This window comes from Phyllobates terribilis, unplaced genomic scaffold, assembly GCF_046119375.1.
Source record: "Phyllobates terribilis strain yellow unplaced genomic scaffold, ASM4611937v1 Scaffold_2__4_contigs__length_985480577, whole genome shotgun sequence".
In the NCBI taxonomy this organism is placed as follows: domain Eukaryota; kingdom Metazoa; phylum Chordata; class Amphibia; order Anura; family Dendrobatidae; genus Phyllobates; species Phyllobates terribilis.
Window position 1 is genome coordinate 69977816 of NW_027362762.1, and position 23708 is coordinate 70001523.

General features: G+C 44.9%; 1 protein-coding gene across 2 annotated transcripts in view; it reads left to right on the forward strand.

Moving 5' to 3' along the window:
* Positions 1-1345: 1345 nt before the first annotated feature.
* Positions 1346-23708, forward strand: part of LOC141192996 (uncharacterized) — a 55232-nt gene continuing 32869 nt past the window's right edge. The window contains exons 1-17 of one of the 2 annotated variants that reach the window (XM_073662074.1): positions 1346-1531; positions 5985-6126; positions 6320-6520; positions 8274-8398; positions 9585-9678; positions 11052-11168; positions 11886-12026; positions 12245-12428; positions 12877-13032; positions 13128-13319; positions 18356-18459; positions 19037-19210; positions 20806-20903; positions 21084-21963; positions 22374-22518; positions 23131-23334; positions 23469-23672. In XM_073662074.1, coding sequence (XP_073518175.1) covers positions 6004-6126; positions 6320-6520; positions 8274-8398; positions 9585-9678; positions 11052-11168; positions 11886-12026; positions 12245-12428; positions 12877-13032; positions 13128-13319; positions 18356-18459; positions 19037-19210; positions 20806-20903; positions 21084-21963; positions 22374-22518; positions 23131-23334; positions 23469-23672 — 3142 coding nt within the window. In that variant the 5' untranslated portion in view covers positions 1346-1531; positions 5985-6003. The remainder of the gene's footprint in view (positions 1532-5984; positions 6127-6319; positions 6521-8273; positions 8399-9584; positions 9679-11051; positions 11169-11885; positions 12027-12244; positions 12429-12876; positions 13033-13127; positions 13320-18355; positions 18460-19036; positions 19211-20805; positions 20904-21083; positions 21964-22373; positions 22519-23130; positions 23335-23468; positions 23673-23708) is intronic. The other variant, XM_073662075.1, reaches the window with a different exon arrangement.

The window sequence follows — 23708 nt, forward strand, 5'->3', positions numbered from 1 at the left end:
TTTAAGAATAGTAAAGGCCACCTGATGGGCCTATAAAAATAAGCTTTGTGACTTTCAGAGTCCCTCCATCATAAATGAAACAGGATGTGTCTGATGATGTGTCACACACCACATGGCCAGATATGGTTGTAAAATGTTAAAATGACAGTTCCCAGTGAATGCATTTGTCACGGTTGAAAGCAATGCAAAAGTGCAAAAACGCATCAAAAACACTACGTGTGAACATAGCCCAAGGTGTGAAGGAGTATTTTTGGTTTTGGTTATTTATTTTGCCTTATATGCAAGTCATTACCCTGGAAAGAATGTTCCTTAATATATTTCCCAGGAAAATCCATTTTGGTTTCGCTTTTGTATGTTTTATTGAGAGTCTGTAAAAGTGGCGTAATACTCTGACAACGTTGTTGACAGCAGTGATCTCGGAGTCAGAAATGCTTCCAGGGGTCTTCCCCATGCTGTTCCTATGTCATTTGAGCACTGCTCCCATTGATTTGGGCAATTTTTAGGCCCTCTGCAGACCGCCGGGGGGAGCCGCCTGAAAAATGCTCGAGTTTCCCATAGACTTACATTGGGCTCGTTGCTCGGGTCGAGCACCCAAGTATTCCAATGTGCTCGACCCGAGCAACGAGCACCCGAGCATTTTAGTGCTCGCTCATCACTAAATACAGGTCCAGAAAAAATGGTGACACTTTTTTTTTTTTTAATACATTTCCAATTTTTTATTTTTTCACCACTTAAAATAAAGGTACACAAGTTTGGTATCTCTTTTTTGCCAATTTCAATGTACTTGGAATTTTTATCCCAGTTTTTTTAGTACATTGTGTACTAATGTGAATGGCGTCATTAAAAACTAAAACTCGTCCCACAAAAACAAACAAACAAAAAAAACGAGCCCTGATACAGCTATGTCAATGAAAATAATAATAATACATATCTAAAATAATAAAAAATATATAAAATAATAAAAATAAATATAAAATAATAAAAAAAATCTAATTAAAATAATTTAAAAAAAGATAAATAAATAAATATGGTTCTTGGAAGAGGAAATTTAAAAAGAAAATGTAAAAAAAATAAAAATCACCCTGCAGGAAAAGGGTTAATTCGGGAGTGTTCAGTAACTGACAACCCCTTTAATTTGCCATTCTGAATGTTTTCACATTTTATTGCCGGTCCTAATAATAAAAAAAAAATCACTGAGCACTCACAACGCATGCGCACTTCCCTTCTGGCCCGCGTTATGAACTTTATGGTGACCGATCTCGCCTCCTGTGTAAACTCTATGGTAACATGCATGGAGCGACGACCGCTGCATGGAGCACAAAGTAGGCGTGGCCTATCCATAGCACGTCACTGGCTGTCTTGAGGAGCCCCGCCCCTTTCGTCCTCCAGCTCTCCGCTCTCTCTGCGCCTCCACACTTCCCGCCGTCCGGCTCCGGCATTGGCGGCTTGTTTTGAAGAGCGGAAGTGACGGTTCGTGACTAGGAAAACAGCCGTTCAGTGGATGTTACGAGCAGTCGGCAGCTGGAAGCAGGTATGGCAGTGTCCGGTGCTGTGTATAGGGGGTAATAGCGTGTAATGTATATACCTCCCCCCTGTGGCCAGATGTAGGAACTGCATGGGGTTGTTTTTTATTTTTTTTTAGAGAGTGTTTTTTTTTGGGGATGGGGGGGGGGGGTTGTTTAGGTCTATGGTCAATTACTGCTAGGATCTTTGTGCCTGGTCTTCTCCTGGCTCTGTGAAACTATAAGTCCCAGCTGCAGAGCGCTTGAGAACGCTGGGACTTGTAGTTCGTCACTATTGAGTCTGTAGTGGTCCTACTTTTGTAGGTGACATGCAAAATATTCCCCCCAAATATTGCGTTTTGCAAACTGTGTTACCAGTTGTGTGATATCGCACAGCAGCAATGGTGTAAGAAGTTTTTTGTTTTGGAATATTGCAACATTGTATCACCGCCTGGCCCCACTTCCTGGTTACCATGGCTGCGTGTAAACAGTGGGGCCATGATCATGTGACCACATCCTTCAAGGGGCTTCCAAAACCATCCCCCCCCGCCCCCCATAGCTGTAGGCCTGGATCTGCGGAGGGAGCTGCAGTACTGAATGACACCATCCACCCTATCATATCATGTCCTAGAAAATGAGTGTGTGGGGGATAAAAAAAACCTCCAAGTGCATTGAAATGGTTAAAAAAAAAAAAAAACCCACTGACCAGCAATCCCGCCATTGTTTTTTTTTTTTGTTTTCATGTTACAGCGTTCATTGTGCATTAAAAATGACCCGGGAATATGACTTTCCAGGGCAGACTGATCCAAACAATGCAAAACTACTTATCATTTTAGTGTTTTTAAAAAAACAAAACAAAAAGGTAGAAATGTTTTTGTTTTTTTTCTTCAAGCTGACAAATGTCCCCCATAGATGCAAATTAAAATGTCGTATACACCCTAAAGTGGCCCCGATTAAAAGCGACCGCTCACTGGCCTGAGATAAGAAAGCCCTCATACAACTCCACTGACAAACCTTTTTTTTTTTCTCTTTATTTGGAAAGGTGGTGGTTTAATCGTTTAGATTTTAAATTTTTTTTTTTGTTTTTTACTTTTATATTTTAGTCCCCATAAGGGAGCGGACCCTGTGATTGATCGCTTGTTCAATATATTGCAGTACTGCACGATTACAGTATATAGTAAAATTACTTAAAGACGCACCAACAGGACTGCGGCAGAAGGCGCCTTTAATGAGCCCCCGCCTGCCACGTCAGTCCACCAGCTCCTAGTTGGGGGGTACATGCCACTAATATCTCATAGATTCGGGTGCCGGTATGTGCTGCCAGGAATGGCGTAATTCTCCATTGATTTCCAGTGATGGCATACATGACCTTCATACCTGACCGCATGCGACAAAAAGTTGCCTACAACTGGACAAACCCTTTAATAGCTGTAGTCTGGGGCATAAAATTAGAAAGTACATTCTTAACCTCTGGATTGGCAGCAGCGCTGCTGCGATCTCTAAGCTCCCCCCCCCCCCCCGTGGCCTCCTGGCATTATGCTATGTGACCGCTGCAGGCAGTGACCGGCTACAGCCTTCTGTATTACACTTTGATGGAATACTGAAAGGCTGCAGCCACTTCACTTTTGAAGGGTTTGTCTATTAAGGGACAGCCCATTTAAAGGGAATCGATCAGCAAGTTTTGATATGTAATCCGATAGCTGCATAATATAGGGACAGAGAACCTGATTCCAGCGATGTGTCAATTAGGCTGCTTGTTGTAGCTTTAATATAATTAGTGTTTTATCAGCAGGAGATTATCACTACAGGACTAGGTGTCTCATGCCTCCTGGTCCAACCAGGCCCCCAGCACTGATTATCGTGTACACAGGAAGCAGCCAATCAGGTGTGGGCGGGGTTATACACAGCTCAGCATTTCCAGATCTGCAGCAGAGAAACCGTGATTGTACATCAAGCAGCCCAGTAAGTGACACATCGCTGGAATCAGGCTCTCTGCCCCTACATAATGCTGATCTCAGATTACATAGCAAAAACCTGCTGACAATATAGATTTTGGTCCTGGCAGAGGTTTAAACACCCTGTTAATGAGCCATTATCGGGGTCGTTTCAACAAACTCTGCATATATCAATAGAAGGCGCAAATATTTAAAAACTTTGTCACACATCTCAATAGAGAAATATGCTTCTTTCTCCACTTAAGAGCCGACTCTACTACTTCCCCTTTTCTGAACTTCTCATTCACTTTGAAAAACTGGGAAAATACACCTTTCTTTACAAAAATAAAAAAGTGCTGCTGTATAATGTTATCCATGCTGCTGCTGCTGCTTTCAGAGCTGGAGTCACAGTTACACTGCTCAGTTCTGCTGTACAATGTTCTCCATGCTGCTGCTACTGCTTTCAGAGCTGGAGTCACAGTTACACTGCTCAGTTCTGCTGTACAATGTTCTCCATGCTGCTGCTACTGCTTTCAGAGCTGGAGTCACAGTTACACTGCTCAGTTCTGCTGTACAATGTTCTCCATGCTGCTGCTACTGCTTTCAGAGCTGGAGTCACAGTTACACTGCACAGTTCTGCTGTACAATGTTCTCCATGCTGCTGCTACTGCTTTCAGAGCTGGAGTCACAGTTACACTGCTCAGTTCAGCTGTACAATGTTCTCCATGCTGCTGCTACTTCCTTCAGAGCTGGAGTCACAGTTACACTGCTCAGTTCTGCTGTACAATGTTCTCCATGCTGCTGTTACTTCCTTCAGAGCTGGAGTCACAGTTACACTGCTCAGTTCTGCTGTACAATGTTCTCCATGCTGCTGCTACTGCTTTCAGAGCTCGAGTCACAGTTACACTGCTCAGTTCTGCTGTGCAATGTTCTCCATGCTGCTGCTACTGCTTTCAGAGCTGGAGTCACAGTTACACTGCTCAGTTCTGCTGTACAATGTTCTCCATGCTGCTGCTACTGCTTTCAGAGCTGGAGTCAGTTACACTGCTCAGTTCTGCTGTACAATGTTCTCCATGCTGCTGCTACTGCTTTCAGAGCTGGAGTCACAGTTACACTGCTCAGTTCTGCTGTACAATGTTCTCCATGCTGCTGCTACTGCTTTCAGAGCTGGAGTCACAGTTACACTGCTCAGTTCTGCTGTACAATGTTCTCCATGCTGCTGCTACTGCTTTCAGAGCTGGAGTCACAGTTACACTGCTCAGTTCTGCTGTACAATGTTCTCCATGCTGCTGCTACTGCTTTCAGAGCTGGAGTCACAGTTACACTGCTCAGTTCTGCTGTACAATGTTCTCCATGCTGCTGCTACTGCTTTCAGAGCTGGAGTCACAGTTACACTGCTCAGTTCTGCTGTACAATGTTCTCCATGCTGCTGCTACTGCTTTCAGAGCTGGAGTCACAGTTACACTGCTCAGTTCTGCTGTACAATGTTCTCCATGCTGCTGCTACTGCTTTCAGAGCTGCAGTCAACAGCAACAAAAAAACCTTGTAGCTGGTGGATGTATAAAATAAAATAAATTTGATTTGTGTCGACATTTTCTGAGACCCGTAAGTTGTTTTTGTTTTTTTGTGGTGTTTTTGCATGTCGAGCTGAAGTTTTAACTAATGTAATTTTCTTCTTTTTTTTGGTTCATGCAATGTCTTTTATTACATATTTTTTGGGGGGTAGAAATTGTGGCGACTGAAACCTGCCGATTCTGGCATTTTAGGTGCTCTTCTCTTTATCCATTTCGGCGTACACCGTGTGAAATAAATATTTTTTATACTTTATTTGTTTTTGGCACGCATGGCTGAATATGTAAAAATGTAAATGGCAAAATTAATTTTTTTTTTTGTTAGAGGGGGAAAAAAAGAGGTGCATTTAAACTTTTTTTAAGTTGTGTTTTTTTTATTATTATTATTATTATTATTTTAAATTACCTTTTTTAATTACCCCCCATAGTAGACTTGAAACTGAAATAGACAAATCTCAAGTTGGATCTGCCACAAAAAAGTTAAAACGATATGGACACCTTTTGGGAGATTTATTTTATTTATTTTTTTTACTTTGATGCTTGGAATTTTGTTACAAAAAAAATTTCAGCACGTGGATTTCTTTAACTTTCATTGCTTTCTGTAGCCTCTGTATTAGACTGTCTATTACTGGCTGCAGAATGGGTCAACTGAGAATCCGTCAGTGAGCTCATTTCGACGGAACGTTTGTAACATGCAAGTTGAGATGAGCTTTGTGATCGTCAATCAGTTAAGAGGCGCTCAGAAGAAGGAAGATAAGAGTTATAACTCCTGTCAGAAGAAGCTCACCGACGGATTCTCAGTTAGCTAATTCTGCAGCAATAGACGGTGCAACACGAAGGCTGTAGAAGGCAAACGGTGCAATATTTTTAATGCAACCCAATTACAAAACGTATTTTTACTTTCATAATCGGAGGGTGGACGATGCTATTAGCGCCTCATATCTATTAAAAGTGTAATATGTTTACGTATTTTGCAGCGCAGGGGACCGATGTTTGATGTCCACCGACACCATGAAGCGAAAGGTGGCCAAAGCGAGTGCCCTGCGACTGAGCCCGAACGAAGAGGCGTCAATAATAAAGCAAGAACGGGAGAGGCGGAGGAAGCTGCGCCTGCAACAGGTAAAGGGGTGATCATCGTCCGGGGGCTTTCACTGACAGGATGCAGAGTCGGGTTATGTGTGCAGCCCCGGGCGCCGGGCAGCCCAATGGTATAAACTTGGGTGCATGTGACAATACTGCTATATATTTGACTCTCTGGTCTTCGGCTTCTTCCAGTGCCATTGGGTTTTGACCCTTCTAATTGTCTTTCTAGGTCAGAGAGCAGGAGAAGTTCATTGCTCAGCAAATCCGGCAAGATGTTAAGGGAAGAAGAGATCAGCAGCTGCAGCAATTAGCAGACGACCTGAGAGCCAAGTGGGAGGCGGCTCAGGCGGAGAAGCTGCAAGCCCTGGAGAAGATCTACCTGTGCACGCTGAACGCCATCGGGGAAGGACATAGACAGGCCAAGGAAAACGTGAGACCCTCAACCTAATGTAATGGGATCCCTACTGACTGTGTCATTGAACGTGAGCTATTGTCCACTGTTATCAGGTTGGGGAGAGACAGAATAGTCCCGTGTGTAGGGGCTGGTGTCAGCCAACGTTAGGGTTATGATGAATATTACAAAGCTGATCAGGCGTCTCATTATCCTGCCCATGCTGGTACTTGTAGTTCCCCAAAACGGCAGAGCGCGAGTCATCTCCTTTTCCTTTCTGGTTCTTCATCTCTTATCCTGGAGAAGCAGCTACTTAAGCCACCTAAGATCCTCCCCAGTAATCCTCCTCCCGCTTTAAGACTTCGGCTAAATCCTGTTTTTGTAGTCGAGGGATTAATTTGCCACCTCTCGCTCCGAGGGCCGGAAAGAAGGGAAACGTTTTTTCTTTTAGTTTCAGCCGTAATATCTTCCAGTTGTGCTAAAAATATTCTGATGCTGGAACTTCTTGTCCTGTGTACAATTCCATTAAAGGGTTTGTCCACTACTTTATATGATCCCCCCCCCCCCCCCAATGTATTTCCCCAGGGCCCATAAGTGTTTCTCTAAATACCTTGTGGTGCCTTTTCTGCCTATGAGAGGCGCTATCACTAGCCGCTCACAGGCACCACGTGACCCCCGGCTGCAGCCGGCTCTGACATCCGCTGAGGTCACGACAAGTCCAGGCTGCAGCCGAGGGTCCCTCTTCTGCGTTCCACGGTGGATGCTGGGTAGTGGTCGGGGTTACCCAGCACGTCACACCCGGCATCCACCACGCGCTCTCCCTCTCCTCATTCACCGGAAAAGCGCGCGGTGGATGCTGGGTGTGACGTACGGGGTAACCCTGCCCACAGCCCAGGATCCACCGCAGGGACCGCGTCACTGATGTCACGTCTCTCTTGTTGTGACTTCAGTGGCGGGTCACGTGATGCCTGTGATCGGCCAGTGATATCGCCGCTCAGAGGCAGAAAAGGCACCACAAGGTATTTACAAAAACACTTCTGGGCCCCGGGGGGATACATTGGGTGGGTTCATATAAAGTAGTGGACAACTTCTTTAATCCGGCACCTGATCGTCTGACACTATTAAAGGGATTGTCCACTTTCCCAGACAAATTTCTGCAGTGTCCTAAACAGCTGTGTTCTGACCTGAGCAATCAATCATTATCCCCCATGGTTTAACCCTGATTTTCGACAGAATTATGTTTTTTTTTGTCGCCACAACAGTGCAGTAAAATACAATAACAGGTGATCAAAATATCATATCTATCCCAAAATGGTATCAATAAAAACATCAGCTCAGGGCGCAAAAAATAAGCCCTCACCCAGCCCCAGATCCTGAAAAATGGAGACGCTACGGGTCTTGGAAAATGGCAGCAAAAGCAAAATTATACATACTTACATGTTCGGTATCTGCGTACTTGTACCTCTTTTACTATATAGTGAACAAGGTAAATAAAAACTGACAAAAAAATAAATTGTGGAATTGCACACATTTTGCTATTTCGCTGCACCTGCAATTTTTTCCCCCCTGTATTTTTTTAGCGCATTACATCATAAAATGTATGATGCCATTCAAAAGTACAACTCTTCCCGCAAAAAATAAGCCCTCCTATAGCTATATGGCAGGAAAAATAAAAAGTCAAGGATCTTGGAACAAGGGGAGGAAACAAAAAACGGAAAATCGACCAGTCAGTAAAGGGTTAAGGTTTATTTAATTTCGCAATTTCTTTTTTTTTTCCCTTCCTTCAATCAAGGAGCCCGATTTTAAGGCGATGGAAATGATAAATGCTACAAATAAAGAAAAAGCCGAGAAGAGACACAGAGAGGCGTTGAAAGAGTTAAAACAGCACAAAGAGAAGCAGCTCAGGGCTCAGTCCTGGTGAGTGATACCCGTACCCTCCTCTTGCTGCTGCGGTGGTTTTCACCTTTATTAGATGGTATCATGACCCCACTATGGAGTCTTACCCCTCCCCCCGCCTCCGCCTAGACTTAGAATTTGTTTTCATCCTATTACCTATTAAGCTACTTATCCCGTTGTGATCTGGAGCTGTATTCAGGGCGGCGTCTTGTGCTGGGGTCTTACCGTCATGTGGCTGTGCAGAAGGGGGCCGATTATTGGGGCTCCTGTACAGCCGGTTACTGTACGACATCTCATTATCTAGACTGCAAATCGGCTAGAAAACGTTTTCCCAGACATCGAGCAGGTAAGGAACACAGAGAGAGTACAGCTCTGAAGCCTCAAAAATTGTTAATGCAGCTCTGGGCTAAAACACCACAGGTAACTATAAAAGGGATTGTCCACCTTTGGAGACACATTTCTTTTCTTAGTATAAATGTATTTAGTTGGGGCCAAAATTACATTTTTGCTATTCTTTCATTAAATATATTGCACCATCTGCCTCGTGTAGCCTCTGTGTTGCACTGTCTATGGCCGGCTGCAGAGTGAGTTAACTGAGGATCCATCAGTGAGTTCATTCTGATGGTCTGACAGGAGAGCTTGTAATGCTTTTTATCATTGTGCTCTCTGTTCCTTTCAGCTAATTGATGATCACAGACCACATCAAAATTGAATGTGCCGGGAAACTACCTGTAAAGGCCAAAACGGGGCATATACTTAAATATATGTATTTGGAGGCAAAAAAAAGTCACAAGTTTAGTATTGCATTGACACCTTTTTCATCTATGTAAAATGTAGGCTGAGGCTACACAGTGACGTGTCGCACGACAGCAATTCTCCTAAAAGTCGCGTGACTATTATTTAGAACTGTGAATCTTCTGTAAATAAAACCGCCAAGTTGTAGACAAGTCGCATGACGCATGCGACTTGCATTGACATCTGTGGCAAATTGGGTGTGTGTGTGACCGCCAACAGACAACTCGAAACATTTGCGACCGTCGCAGCGTAACTCCGCAGGGAATCGGTGCAAGCAATGATGTGATGTGTCGCTGCGATTTCAAAGATGCAGAACAAAGTGCAAGATAGTAATTTGTTTTCTTTGCTGCGTCTGTTTAATTTTATTTTTTTTTCCAACGGTGTCCTAATTCTGTCTTCTGCCCTCTCTCAGGCACATCAAGGCACGGAAAAAGGCACTGTGCATCGAAAAGGAACGTGCCGCAAAAATTGCTGGTCTCCCCCCTCCTCCGCCAGATCCACTGCAGGTAATTTTTTTTTTTTCTTTAATGTCCCTATCTATGTGCATGCTGTGAAAAAGGGATGATTAAAATATAGAAATTTATTTATATAGGGGGACTAAAATAGACATATAAGGAATAAAAGTTGAAGTGTGTGTGTGTATACATACAATAAAAAAATCGATATACTAAATATTATATATATACCGTATTTTTCGGACCATAAGACGCACCTAGGTTTTAGAGGAGGAAAATAAAAATATAAAAATTTAAGCAAAAAATGTGGTCATGATGCACTTTTAAGGGGGATGGGGTCTTCTGCTGACACTGGTATAGGGGTAATGTCCCCCAATTCTGACAATATCCCCCATTCTGGTATATATGCCGCCCCCCTTCCTTTTATATGTGGTCCTCATCTCCAATCCTGGTATGCGTGGCACCCCTCATCCCTGTCCTGGTATGCGTGGCACCCCTCATCCCTGTCCTGGTATGCGTGGCACCCCTCATCCCTGTCCTGGTATGCGTGGCACCCCTCATCCCTGTCCTGGTATGCGTGGCACCCCTCATCCCTGTCCTGGTATGCGTGGCACCCCTCATCCCTGTCCTGGTATGCGTGGCACCCCTCATCCCTGTCCTGGTATGCGTGGCACCCCTAATCCCCCATCAGGCTGCACATTAAAAAAAAATAAACACTCCTACTCACCTCTCTTCTCTCTCCTCCAGCGCTGCGTCCGGTCTGCCTGCACTGATCTCTCCATGTGAGCCGTGCATGACGTCACTGCCATGCACGGCTCACAAGGACAGATCAGCTGCCGGAAGTCACTGCTCCCCACGCTGGGTCTGTGTGCGCGGGGAGCAGTGACTTCACTCTCCTTCATAGCCGGCACTAAGCGGAGCCGCGCTGCTGCTGCTGGCTATCTCCTGTGCCCGCTCATTAAAAGGCATGAATATTCACCACCTCCTCACGCCCATAGGCGTGGAGAGAGGTTGAATATTCATGCCCTTTAACAGCGGGCACAGGAGATAGCCAGGAGCAGCAGTGCGGCTACACTGTGTGCTGCTATTAAGGAGCATGAATATTCAGTGCTCCCCACGCCTCATGGGCGTGGGGAGCAGTGAATATTCATTTTCTTCAGCAGCGGGGACAGTGTAGGCTGCAGCAGGCAGCTTCTGCCTCCTGTGCCCCGCTCCTCCACCGATACCGCTCTCCCCACACCCAACATAAATATACACCCATATACAACATTCGGACTATAAGACGCACCCCCCATTTTCCTCCAAAATTTTGGAGGAAAAAAGTGCGTCTTATGGTCCGAAAAATACGGTAATATAAAAATAATGCACAGGGTTGCCTGTATATAACCTGAATATATCTGTGACTCTTCCTTATGTCAAAACAGAATATTGAAATTGCCCAGCGTCTCCCATTGGTGAAGGTCTGCAATGTAGACAACTTCTCCACTTCCTACTACCACTTACCTGAAGCCTATGTGGACCGAGAGATGGATACTGAGCAGGTGAGATATAGCAGGGGCCATCGCACTGTGGCATCTCCTGGGGGGTCCCTGATGACCGTCATATTTTCTTGTCACCGCCTTTTTAATTAATTTATTTTTTTATTTATTTATTTTGCACCAAATTATTCAAATTGTCACATGCGATTCCTATAATTGAAGCAAAATCAAAAAATGCTCTTTAATATAATTTTTGTCACTTTTTTTTGTAGCTCAAAGTCGCATATTCCGCTAAAATGTGGTAAAATTTGCACAAGAATTTCTGACATACAAAAAAATTACTCCGTAATGTGCACAAAAAATGTTGCCAACTTTTTTTTTAGAAAGTCACCATTGATGAATCTGCCCGAAAAACACCCTGAAAACCCCAAACTTTGCCCACAATGACAAACATATAAAAAAAATAAAAATAGGTGAACATCTATAAAAGGTGGAAATTAAAAGAAGAATAAGGCGCAAATGAAAAACAACAAAAACTATAAAAATAAATAAATAAATAAATAAAATTAAAAGAAATGGCACAAATGCAATAATGAACCGGACCCTAAGTGTCTGAAGGGGGCTGCAGATCTTGAATTTTATGCAATTTGCAACCAATCTCTAGTTGGTCATGCTGGGAGTTATAGTCTTGGGGCAGTTGCTGGGGCACAGGTTGGAGGCGGCTGCTATACCAGTAGTATGCGCTTATTCACTATTTCCGCCATATTTATTACTTTCCAGACTGACGCGCTCTCTGCAGCCGTGGAAGAAGAGAAGCGGCTGAGTGCGCTTCAACAGGAAGAGGACCGTGAGAGGCGGGAACAAATGGAGAAGGCCGCCCTCCGCGGATCTCACGCTTTAAAAATGGTTCAACTCGCCCAGGTCAGTGCTATAAAGGTGGTCTCGCACACTTCAATGGGAACTGAGCTGCTCCGTACACTGTTTACTGGTATCGGCAGCGAGGCGGGGGGTGTCGGGTGTCGCTCCCCAGTGATCTTAGATTGATGACCCTTCCTAAGGAGAAGCCATCGATATTAAGGTTGTGGACCACCCATTTAAGAACGTCTTGGGTTTATGCCGCTTCTCTTATTCTCCCCCAGGATAGGGACAGGCTAATGAAAGACCTGGAGCAGATGCAGCAGGATGACCTGTCCAGACGGCGACAGATCGTAGCCAAGATGCCGCAGCAGCTGTTTGAGCCGGCGTACCGCCGAGCAGAGATTAGGGAGGAATGGCAGAGGGAGCTCGAGTCTGCGTTCGAGGACATGTATACGAGAAATGCAAGTAAGAGCTCGCTCAGCCGGTTTCCATTTTAACCTGACCAACGGGTTTCTTTTTTATTTATTTTTTTAAATGTTCGACATCTCCTATGCGGAGTTGTTCTCAGCAACGTCGCTTCGACAGTGCTGCAGCCAGTCTGTGCGCTCAGTAGCTTTAAGTGGCCCATAGCATTTATGCTGGCAGAGCCATTGAGCTCACTGATTGGCTGCAGCGCTGTTGATGTGACAAGAGAGTGAGTAAAGCAGATTTTTTTACAAAACCAGAAAACCCCCTTTAAATGGTGTGGCTATGTAATTATATGGAGTGAACATTGTTTTCCGCTTTCTGTGGCAGCGCTGTTGAGGAATTGATAACTTTCTGTCCGGTTCCCTCACAATTTGTTAATAAAAAAAAAAAACCCAAACAGACAAGGGAGATCACCCCTTAAATTCTTAATTTTTGTGCTTTTAAGAAATGAGAGGTGACATGGTCCTACAGCTAAAACCCCAGCCCCTGCCCGATCCCTCTGTCGCCAGTATGGATGAAGACCTGGATCTGACTGCGGAGCCAGAAGTGGTGTCTGGGGTAGAGCGCCATCCTGGGGGAACGGAGGTAGAAGAGCAGCACAGTAAGGAGACAGGATTTACCATTTTGGTCATTGTCTCTTTTTATATGCTGTGTCCTGTTTTTGAGACGTTTTAGGTGATTTTTCTATTTGTTCAGGAGAAACTGGAGAACCACCATCAAAGAAAGTGCTGAAAAGGTTATTAAACCGAATACGGACTCAGAAGGACGAGTGGAACGCCAAAGCAGAGACGTCAGACCACGCCAGCGGCACTCTGGAGTCCGGCTCTCTGCCCGCCCATCAGGAAGCTGCAGATGTCGTCCAAGAGGCGAAATACAAGTCTGCAATTGGTAATTCCTCCTGATCGTGGCGTTCCGGTAGTGGCCAGGCTGCTCTATTACATTGTACTTGGATAAAATCAAAACCATGTGAAATGTAGCCCACATCTTGCTCAATATTTTTCGGCTTTCTCTTGCTAAGGCTTCATTCATACATCAAATTTTCAAAAGGACGGTGCATGCATTATAGCATATGGAGCTGTTCACATGTCCACGTTTTTTTTGCAGATAGAGTGTCTGCAAAAGAAAGACAACAGAGTCATATCAGTTTCTGGTCCATGTTATTGGGGATATAGTCCATGGGTTATAACTGCTGCCTTTTGGACGGGGCTGTGGAGTCTGTAAGCTAAACCTTTGACTCCGACTCCTCAATTTCCATAATTCCGACTCCCTCATACACGGCTCATGTTTAAGTGATAAATTTACTGTAGGACACATTTTTCTCAGCTAAAAGTCCAGACCCTTAGATCAGGAATAGGACAGACATTTATAGGACATTTCATAACTTTCCCAAATTCTTATGAAAAAATATTCCCCACAAGCCGCATTGAACTACTGTACCCAATTTATTATATATTTTAGGAGTCTGAGTTGGTCCATTTTATACCGACTCCACCAAAATGGACACCGACTCCGACTCCACAGCCCTGCTTTTGGAGGCAGACACTAAGTACACTGCTCAAAAAAATAAAGGGAACATTCAAATAACACATCGTAGATCTGAATGAATGAAATATTCTCATTGAATACTTTGTTCTGTACAAAGTTGAATGTGCTGACAACAAAATCACACAAAGATCATCAATGGAAATCAAATTTATTAACCAATGGAGGCCTGGATTTGGAGTCACCCCCTCACCCCCCCCCCCCCCCCAATTAAAGTGGAAAAACACACTACAGGCTGATCCAACTTTGATGTTATGTCCTTAAAACTAGTCAAAATGAGGCTCAGTATTGTGTGTGGCCTCCACGTGCCTGTGTGACCTCCCTACAACGCCTGGGCATGCTCCTGATGAGGCTCAGTATTGTGTGTGACCTCCACGCGCCTGTATGACCTCCCTACAACGCCTGGGCATGCTCCTGATGAGGCTCAGTATTGTGTGTGACCTCCACGCGCCTGTATGACCTCCCTACAACGCCTGGGCATGCTCCTGATGAGGCTCAGTATTGTGTGTGGCCTCCACGTGCCTGTATGACCTCCCTACAACGCCTGGGCATGCTCCTGATGAGGCTGAGTATTGTGTGTGACCTCCACGTGCCTGTATGACCTCCCTACAACGCCTGGGCATGCTCCTGATGAGGCTCAGTATTGTGTGTGACCTCCACGCGCCTGTATGACCTCCCTACAACGCCTGGGCATGCTCCTGATGAGGCTCAGTATTGTGTGTGGCCTCCACGTGCCTGTATGACCTCCCTACAATGCCTGGGCATGCTCCTGATGAGGTTGCGGATGGTCTCCTGTGGGATCTCCTCCCAGACCTGGACTAAAGCATCTGCCAACTCCTGGACAGTCTGTGGTATAACGTGACGTTGGTGGATGGAGCGAGACATGATGTCCTAGATGTCCTCAATCGGATTCAGGTCTGGGGAACAGGCGGGCCAGTCCATAGCTTCAATGCCTTCATCTTGCAGGAACTGCTGACACACTCCAGCCACATGAGGTCTGGCATTGTCCTGCATTAGGAGGAACCCAGGGCCAACCGCACCAGGGGTTTCACGAGTGTGAAAGCACAACCAACATTCAAAAGTGACCAAAACATCAGCCAGAAAGCATTGGTACTGAGATGTGGTCTGTGGTCCCCACCTGCAGAACCACTCCTTTATTGAGGGTGTCTTGATAATTGCCAATAATTTCCATCTATTGTCTATTCCATTTGCACAACAGCAGGTGAAATTGATTGTCAATCAGTGTTGCTTCCTAAGTGGACAGTTTGATTTCACAGAAGTTTGATTCACTTGGAGTTATATTCTGTAGTTTAAATGTTCCCTTGATTTTTTTTGAGCAGTGTGTGTGTGTGTGTATATATATATATATATATATATATATATATATATATATATATATATATATATATATATATATATATATATATATAAATAATATGTATACAGGGTGGGCCATTTATATGGATAATTATGACATCGATCAGAGGGGTCCAACCTCTGCACCAATCGTCAGAACGGGTCAGTTTTATCCCCTTCAGAATGCATGAGGAATATCGCTAGTGATGTCCTCCTGCTGGCAACAAATATCACCAATGGTCCTGTGTCTCCCATTAAATGTAACTCCTGTCTCATTGCAGCTTCTTTGGCACTACTTTTCTTTTCTAGAGGTTTTATTTTACTTAATTGGGGGTATCACCAGGCCCCCTCTTCTCCATTGCCCGCCGCCATTTTTTATTTTTTATTAATTTAGACACCGTCCGCCGACCTTCGCAACAGGCGTGCCTCGCCCATGCTGGGATTCTTTTACTTTAGTCCCTAGATTTTCCCAGGACTAGGCCGCAACCTCCTTTTTCAGCCTCTGATTCCTTCACTATTCTTCAATTAGGAGGGCAGAATCTTCCTCTAGGGCCTTCAATCCCATCTTTGTTTGGCAGGGCATGGCTTTCTGACCTTCAAAAGTCACAATTTTTCCCAGATGTCTCCTGGCACAGCATGCTGATGATTATCTTTGAGGGACTCTGCGCCAAGGCCCACAACCCCCGTAACTTTCTCATTATAGTTGCATCCTATGTTCGCTGTCGCAATAAAGACTGTCCTGCGGCTAGCCAGGGCCCATCCCCTGGTTTGGCATCTTTATCCTACTCCTTCTCGGGACTCCTTATACCCGCTCATGAACCTAGCTGTTCACATAGACATTTCCCATAACCTATGCCTCTGGGTACCCTCGCTAGTCTTTTTTATCAGACTGGTCTAAGCTTCTGGAGCATGTGTCATCACAGATTGGTCCTCCCCTAAACCTTCTCCTCACCGTGGAGCAGCACAGTGGCTCAGTGGTTAGGACTGAAGCTTTGAAGCATTTCGGTCCTGTGTTTGAATCCAACCAAGGGCTCGGTGTCCAGGAATCAAGAGCCTCTTTACACTGATCCTGCACAGTCGATCTGCTCTCTGTATTCCTCCTGCCCTGTCCGATATCTTGGATGACACCTCTGACTTGGCCTCTGAGCCCCAAACATTGTGCTAGTCTGGCCTCTACTATACTGGACTTTCATGTGGGCAATGATGGACACCCTCCATGTTAAGGGTGAGGTCCACCTCACCAGCCAGGATGGTCGTCACTGACGGAAATGGTGTTTGATTTTTTTCTAGGTTTATGAAAAAAAACAACTGAAAACTCGTGACATCTTATGATTACCATGATGGCATTTTTCGGCTATTATTACACTTCCCTGTTCCAAGGTGTTGCTGAACTCTCCTCAATCTAAACCTTAAATGTTCGTGGACATGTGTAGGGGTGTTTTATCTACTAACTTGCCATTTTTCGGCAAACTTTCTGGTAACGTCATTAAGCTCCCTCATGTCTTGAGGGTCTTCTCTCCCTGGCTAACACTCCTGCCCTCTCTCTGCTGTCTCGCCTCCAAATGGCGATCATATCCACCATCTCATGTAGATCCTATGTAGGATGTTTCCTTTGCCCAATTCTCGTTGGCTCAACCCTACGATGACCTCCTTTAACTGGAACCTCACCTTTTTTAATAATTCTTAGGTGCACACCGGGACCATAAAGTACAGGTTCAGCCCTTGATAAACTACTGCGGTCATCTCCAGATCTCCTCTTGACATAGCGGTAGCCATCAGGGTTCTGCCCCAGGTGCATTTTTTTTTTTTGGGGGGGGGGGGGGGGGGGTTCAGTGTTTTCTCCAAGGTGGACAATCTAGGCCACATATTGTCTCATTTGAAGATCCAACCCTTAGATTTACGGGAGTGGTCTCTCCTTTTGGGACCTTGTATAACTTATCTATCTCGATGGATGGTTTCCGTCTCTTTATCAAGAATCCAGCTTAGTCACCAGTTCCATGAGCCCACAGTTCCCATCTGCCTCGTACTCTTGAGGGTCAGTTGGAGGGCTTCATGCTGCTCATGGAGCCCGACTGGCCTTACCAAGCCTGATAATCCAACCTGATTCATCTGATGCTGGTGCTCCATGTCCTTTACTTCCTTCTTGGTGTCTGTCATTCCTCCTCTTATCTAGTGGCTGAAAAAGGCGAAGTTTGGAATTTCAGTGGTCTTTTCTTTATCCATTCTGTGAATCATGGCTATGGCTGATACATCTGCCATGGTTATCTGCACACTTGGGATTCTTACTTCCTTGGTAGAAACTTCTGGATTTCCGTCTCATAAGATTATTCACTTTCAAAATCTTGTCCTTTTTCAGTCTTTTCCATTTGGGTACAGGTTTCTGACTCCTTACACCCTTGTTTTCATTTCACAAGTGGGTGTAGAGTTCCTCAGGGGTTGTCCCCTTTCTCATCCTACCAGTTTTCTATGGGTAGATTTCTCGTTGCATACATTGCGGGTCATAGATCCCACCTTGTTCTACTTTTCTCCCTTCCCAGGATCGGTTCCGATTGCCTGGGAACATCGATCTCTTCACAGTTTTTGTTCTTGTTGCTTGTTTCGTGCCGTTTTATTGCTGTCCTGCTTTTGGCTGAGCTTTTTGGTGTTTTACAGGGCGGTATAGCCTACCAGGTGGAAGGGGCAGGGAATCATTGCTTGCCCTGGCACTATCGGGTTCAAAGGAGCGAAGCTGTCGGCTGATAGTCTGTGACAATGTGGATCTCCAAAATACCCCCCCAAAATAGAAAATACACAAATCATGTATAGGGCCTTCCTTGACCTTCAAAATATCAAAAAGGTCATAAATGTGAATGGAGGCCTTAGATCTGGGAAAGTCATTACTCAGAAGCGCACTCTAATATTCTGTCTTATTCTTTGAAGATGTTCTTGGCCGTATAGATCTGGCTCTTCCCCTGTGATGTATTATGTATAAAAATCAGCAATTCTGTGCAATGATTTTTTTTTTCCCTTTTGTCTTCTTCTCTTAGACTCTAATGAAGTGACTGATAACACAGTATTGGCCGGGAAGTCTATTCTCCATCCTCATGAACAAGCCGCGCGCATCAGAATGGAAGCCGAGCGGAATATTAAGGTAACCCGGTCTTCACTGCACAGAGTACATGGAGGGGTGGCACAGCACCTCACCTAAAATGTACCCTATGGGCGAATCAGTACTAGTATAGTATATTAAAGGAGTTGTCCACTTTTAGGTACAATTTTTTTTTTTTTCTGGCAAAAATTACTGTTTGCTGCAGAATGAGCTAACTTAGAATCCATCAGTGAACTTGTCCTGTCTTACGGGAGAGTTTGTAACTTTTCCGAGCTCCTTTCAGATGATTTATGACTGCAAAGCTCAACAAAGTTGAATGTTCCAGGGGATTTCCATAACTTTTCTTTCTTGCATTTGTGATTTTAAAGTCTAGCGTACATAAGTGACTTGACTGTACCTACAGATATAGCAATAACCCCTCGCTGCTGTGTGCAAAGTCGAGGCCTTTTTGTGCAGCTCGTACACTTAGTGTTAGATCGGCTCGGTATGCGGATGGCGTAGAGTCGTGTGGCATGTTAATAATGTGGCGGGGCGGTGGTTAGGATCATGATTGCTGCAAGCATGTAAATGTATTGATGAAAGATTATCCCTTTTGGTTACTGTTATTCCGCATTTACAGATGGAAGAGCTGGAGCGGCAGAAGCTGGAACAACTGGAACTGATACACAAACTGGAAGAAGAGAGAAAAAGCTTAGAGACAAAATTCCAAAAGATGCGGGAAGAAGAACAGGGGAGCAGTGTAACGTCCCAGGAGGAAGAACCGGAGCCAGCAGTGGTGGATGGAAAACCAGAGGTACCACCCGGCCTTACTGCAACACAGTATAAGCCTTTTCTTTTTGTTGGAAGATTATGGACAAACCACGTGTAAAAACACGCTATCCACATATAACAGGGAACTTTGTTCATAATTTAGGGCATCCTGCAGACAGTATAATCCACAGCGTGTCAATAACTTTGCACATTTGGCACAAATTGTTACCACATGTTTGCATCAAAATCTGCATCTAAAACCTGTGAAATCAGCTGTGCAAAAGTTTGGACTCATCTAAGGCTATGTGCCCACGATGCAGAAATTCTCCGGATTTTTTCCTGAGCGTTTCTGCATCTCCCTGGCAGAAAAAATGCATGCGAATTGTACATGTGTTTTTCCTGCCAGGGACATGCGGATGTGAAGCGTTCTTCACATGCATTTCCGCATGCGGGTTGTCAAGCGCTTTCCAAGCGATTTTTATTATCACTTGGAAAGTGCTTGACAACTTGGTCACACCATATAAATCCATGCAACCAGCATGGATTTATATAGTGTGACCGAAAGAATGGTAAAAAATAAATATATACTTACTTTCTGATGGCCCCCGGTTATCTTTATTCGATGCGTCTCGGCTTGCCGGCAGCTCGCAGTACACTGAAAGGACCTGCCGACGTCAGCGGTCGCGTGACCCGTCATATGACTAAATGACGTCATGGCAGGTCCTTGAGTCCACCGCGATCTGCTGGCAAGCCAGGACAGAGACACCGGGGGCCATCAGAAGGTAAATATAATGTTTATTTTTTATTTTATTCTTTTTTTTTTTACAGGTTCTATGGTACCCGGGTCCGGAGGAGAGTCTCGTCTCCTCTCCTCCACACTCGGGTACCATCCGCACATTGAAACGCATGTAATCCTCATGTACAGATCCAGTGATGCGGATTTCATGCGTTCCAATGCAAGTCAATGGCGGCGAAAACGCAGCGCTTCTACAAAATAATTGGTAGTGCTGCGTTTTTTTCCCCAATGATAATCCGCAGCGGAAATTTCCACAGCATGTGCACAGCACATGCGGATTATCATTGGGGAACATGGCAGACCTTCTACCAAGCGTTTTTTAAGCGTTTCTGCAGTGGAATTGCCGCTGCGGAAACGCTTACAAAACGCATCGTGGGCACACAGCCTAATGGTTTTGCCTAGGTGCATTTGCATGGAGGCATAAAACTGCACTTGCAGCAGTCAATTGCTGCCCTAGTTGGACGGCATAGAGTGGACTTGTACACGGCCGTCGGATAAGTGACATCCCACCCAGAATGCTGAACCCCTCCTAAGATAATATTCAGTAATCCCGGTGTTGTCCTACTCATCCCTATTATATAATGAATCTAGTATGAAGCTGATGCTTGACACACAGCAGTTTTTGTTTTGTTTTGTTTTTGCTGGGTACGTTTACTGCCAATTGTGTAGATTGCACACAAGTAGGATTTAAAGAGTACGATTTTTTTTTTTGGAAGTAGTGAAACATGATGCCTCCTATGCAATGACTGCATGCTGAGATTATACAATAAATACACTTTATTTGTGGAATTTCCCTTTTTTATGTGTTTTTGCATTAATTTTTATTTTTTTTTGCCCCTAAGGAATCTGCAACCCCAGTCTTCCAATTGAACACATCAGCTGAAAGTTTGCATATTCAGATGATTCGGGAATACCAGCAGCGCTTGATAGAGCAGAATAGGTATGTATTATGAAAAGCAGTTTCCATTGTGACTCGTCTTGCAGTCTTGGGTTATTCTTCCCCACTTCTTCTACTCTCTGGGGGTAACATCAGACTGCAAGCTATAAATATCTGTTCCCCAGGAATCTTCTTTCTCCTCGTTGTCTTTTATTTTGAGCTTTTCGTCCTTTCGTGTTTTAGGCTTCACCAGCAATCTCTGGATGATGCCCGTAAACGTTTGCAGGAATACCAGTTACTGTTGAAGAATCGGTATCCTCACTTATCCACGTCGCACGTAGAAAGCCCAGGTAGGGCTGAAGAAAGCACAAGAAGTGCTCAAAGTCCACAACCAAAGCCTCCTGAAAATGACCGGCCGTGTGCTGCTGTGTCACCTCCTTCCTTACTATCCTCATCGAATCAATCTCTGTCTACAGAAAAGCTGTCACAAGGACCAGTACATACACAACAGAGGAGTCCTAGAAATGGTAGACAGGTGCTCGAGCCCGCTCCGTCATCTGCAAGTGATTTCCTGGCGTTGAACCAGTATAAACTTAGATCCGAGAGTCCTGCTGGTGTGGACTACTCGTACCCTCACCTTTTTGGAAGCAGAAGTCCTCAGGGACTGTTATCTCACAGTCCAAATGAAGCCCGAGTTACTGTAACCGGTTCTGAAAAGCTTTCCTCAACGTCCAGTCCAGGAGAGCACGACTCCTCCTCCGGTACATCGTACCTCCCGCTTCCTCCAGCACTTTCTTTAGGGCTTCCTCAGGTTGATTTCTCCGAACCAAGCATCTCCTTTACGTTTCCTGAAGAACAAGTAAGCAGAAGACTACGTCCTCCACCCCTAGGAGACTTTTCCAATGTTCAGGAATTCCGGGAGAGGCTTCTATCTTCTGCCACAGAGATCCGTAACCAGCAGGACCACCTGAAGGAAATGCAGGTCCAGCTGGACGAGCAACGAGAATCTCTACTGTCTAAGCAGAAAAGTCAAGAGCAACATCTCCTACACAAGCAGAAGGAGCTGGAGGAACAGATTCGAAGGCACCAAGAGTCTTTGGAGAAGCTCCTTGGCCCCACAGAGGTGAGATGTTGGATGTTAGACCACTTAGCAGCATACATTTAGCTCACTGCTGTCGCAGCAGTCTCGCCTCTTATATGCCACTGTCAGCTTCACAATGACATCTAAAAGGCTTAATAGATTGCCGGCATCAGCTTGGCGCCCATCTTTTCCCCACGCATCACGTTGATGGGTTGCAATAGCAGCTGGGGGCCTGTTTTAAGGCTTCTGTATCTGACATGGTGTCATTTCTACAAAGACCTTCCTGTGGCCATGCTTCACAGGAGACCGGTACCTTTACAGGACACTGCAATACCAGAGTATTACAGTGTATTGTTTCAGCGACTGCAGGTTCAGGTTTCCTAACTGGACTAATAGAGTCCATCTTGGACATTATGGAAAAATTTTTTTGTGTTTTGTTTTATTTTTTTAAGCCTAGAAAGGGGACGATTCCTGCTGATCTCCACATGGTTCCTGAACATGAACGATACCAGTTTATGTCTGCACTGCTGAAGGTGTTGGATGATGATGATGAGGAGGAGGAGGAGGAGGAGGAGGAAGACTTCTCTGTGGTTACAAGTAAGTGAAGCGCTTCACTGGCTGCCTGCAAACTCATAGGATCCACCATTCACAATAGGTGATGTCACAGCTCACCTCCTCCTCCTGTACAATAACTGATAACACCTCTATATACAGTAGATAACACAGGATCCACCATTCACAATAGGTGATGTCACAGCTTGCCTCCTCCTCTTCCTGTACAATATCCTGCCTCTATATAGAGTACATATATCTTTTAGATTACACTGATATAAAATGTAAAAATATCAAAATCAAATGTGAAAAAAAAACAGACACTAGTCTCTTGTTAAATTTCCCCCACCCCCCGACACTTCAACACAGCGAATTCCACTAGTTCTTTATTTTCTTGGAGTGTAGACCTGCCATACCGGCATATATTTGGTAGGACCGGTGACTGTTCTCAGTGGTCATGTACTGTACTGATGAAGCCCGTGATTGGCTGCAGTGGTTACATGGATGTATGGTAAGTCTTCACTCTAGGAAAGCAAGGTATCGGCCACTGGTGCAATGGGGGATTGAACAGATGAATAATATTGTTTTGTTTTTTGCTTTCTAGTATTTTTTTTTTCAACTAGTTTTAAATTTTACCATTTTTTTTCTTGTGTTTAGACTTTGAGTCCAGTAATAGCTACCTACTGAGACCTCCCGGAAGGGAGCAGAAGTGGAGACCTTCCAAGCCGCCGGTCACAAAGACTAAATTGGGGCCGTTCCTGCAGCAGCACGAGCTGAGCGCCATCATGGAGGTGGAGACGCCCTGCGACAGCGGACGCCGCTCCAGCACGGGGATTTCTGAACTCAGAGAAAACCAGACAGGTAAAGAGCCCAACCAAAAAAGGCAGGGAAAGGGCCCAACCAGGTTGGGTTTTGTGTCCCATTCCCATGTTGCCTTTTGGTTTATTTCTTTCTGATAAGTTCTGAAATTCTTTTCTATGGTCAATACCATGTAGGTCGGAATGAGCGTTCCGGACACGGTGATCCTCTGCAACGTCACCCTGACGTCACTAGGATGAGCAGTGACTCCACTCTAATACCAGACGACCTGTCCCGGCTGTCGGCCAGCATCAGAGACGAGACTGCAAACCAAAGCCGCGTGACGTTATCATGGCGAGAGACCCTGGCGTTAGAGGGGTCACATGACCCAGCAGTCGCGGGTGAGACGATGCAGCGTCTGTAAAGGAGCATTGAGC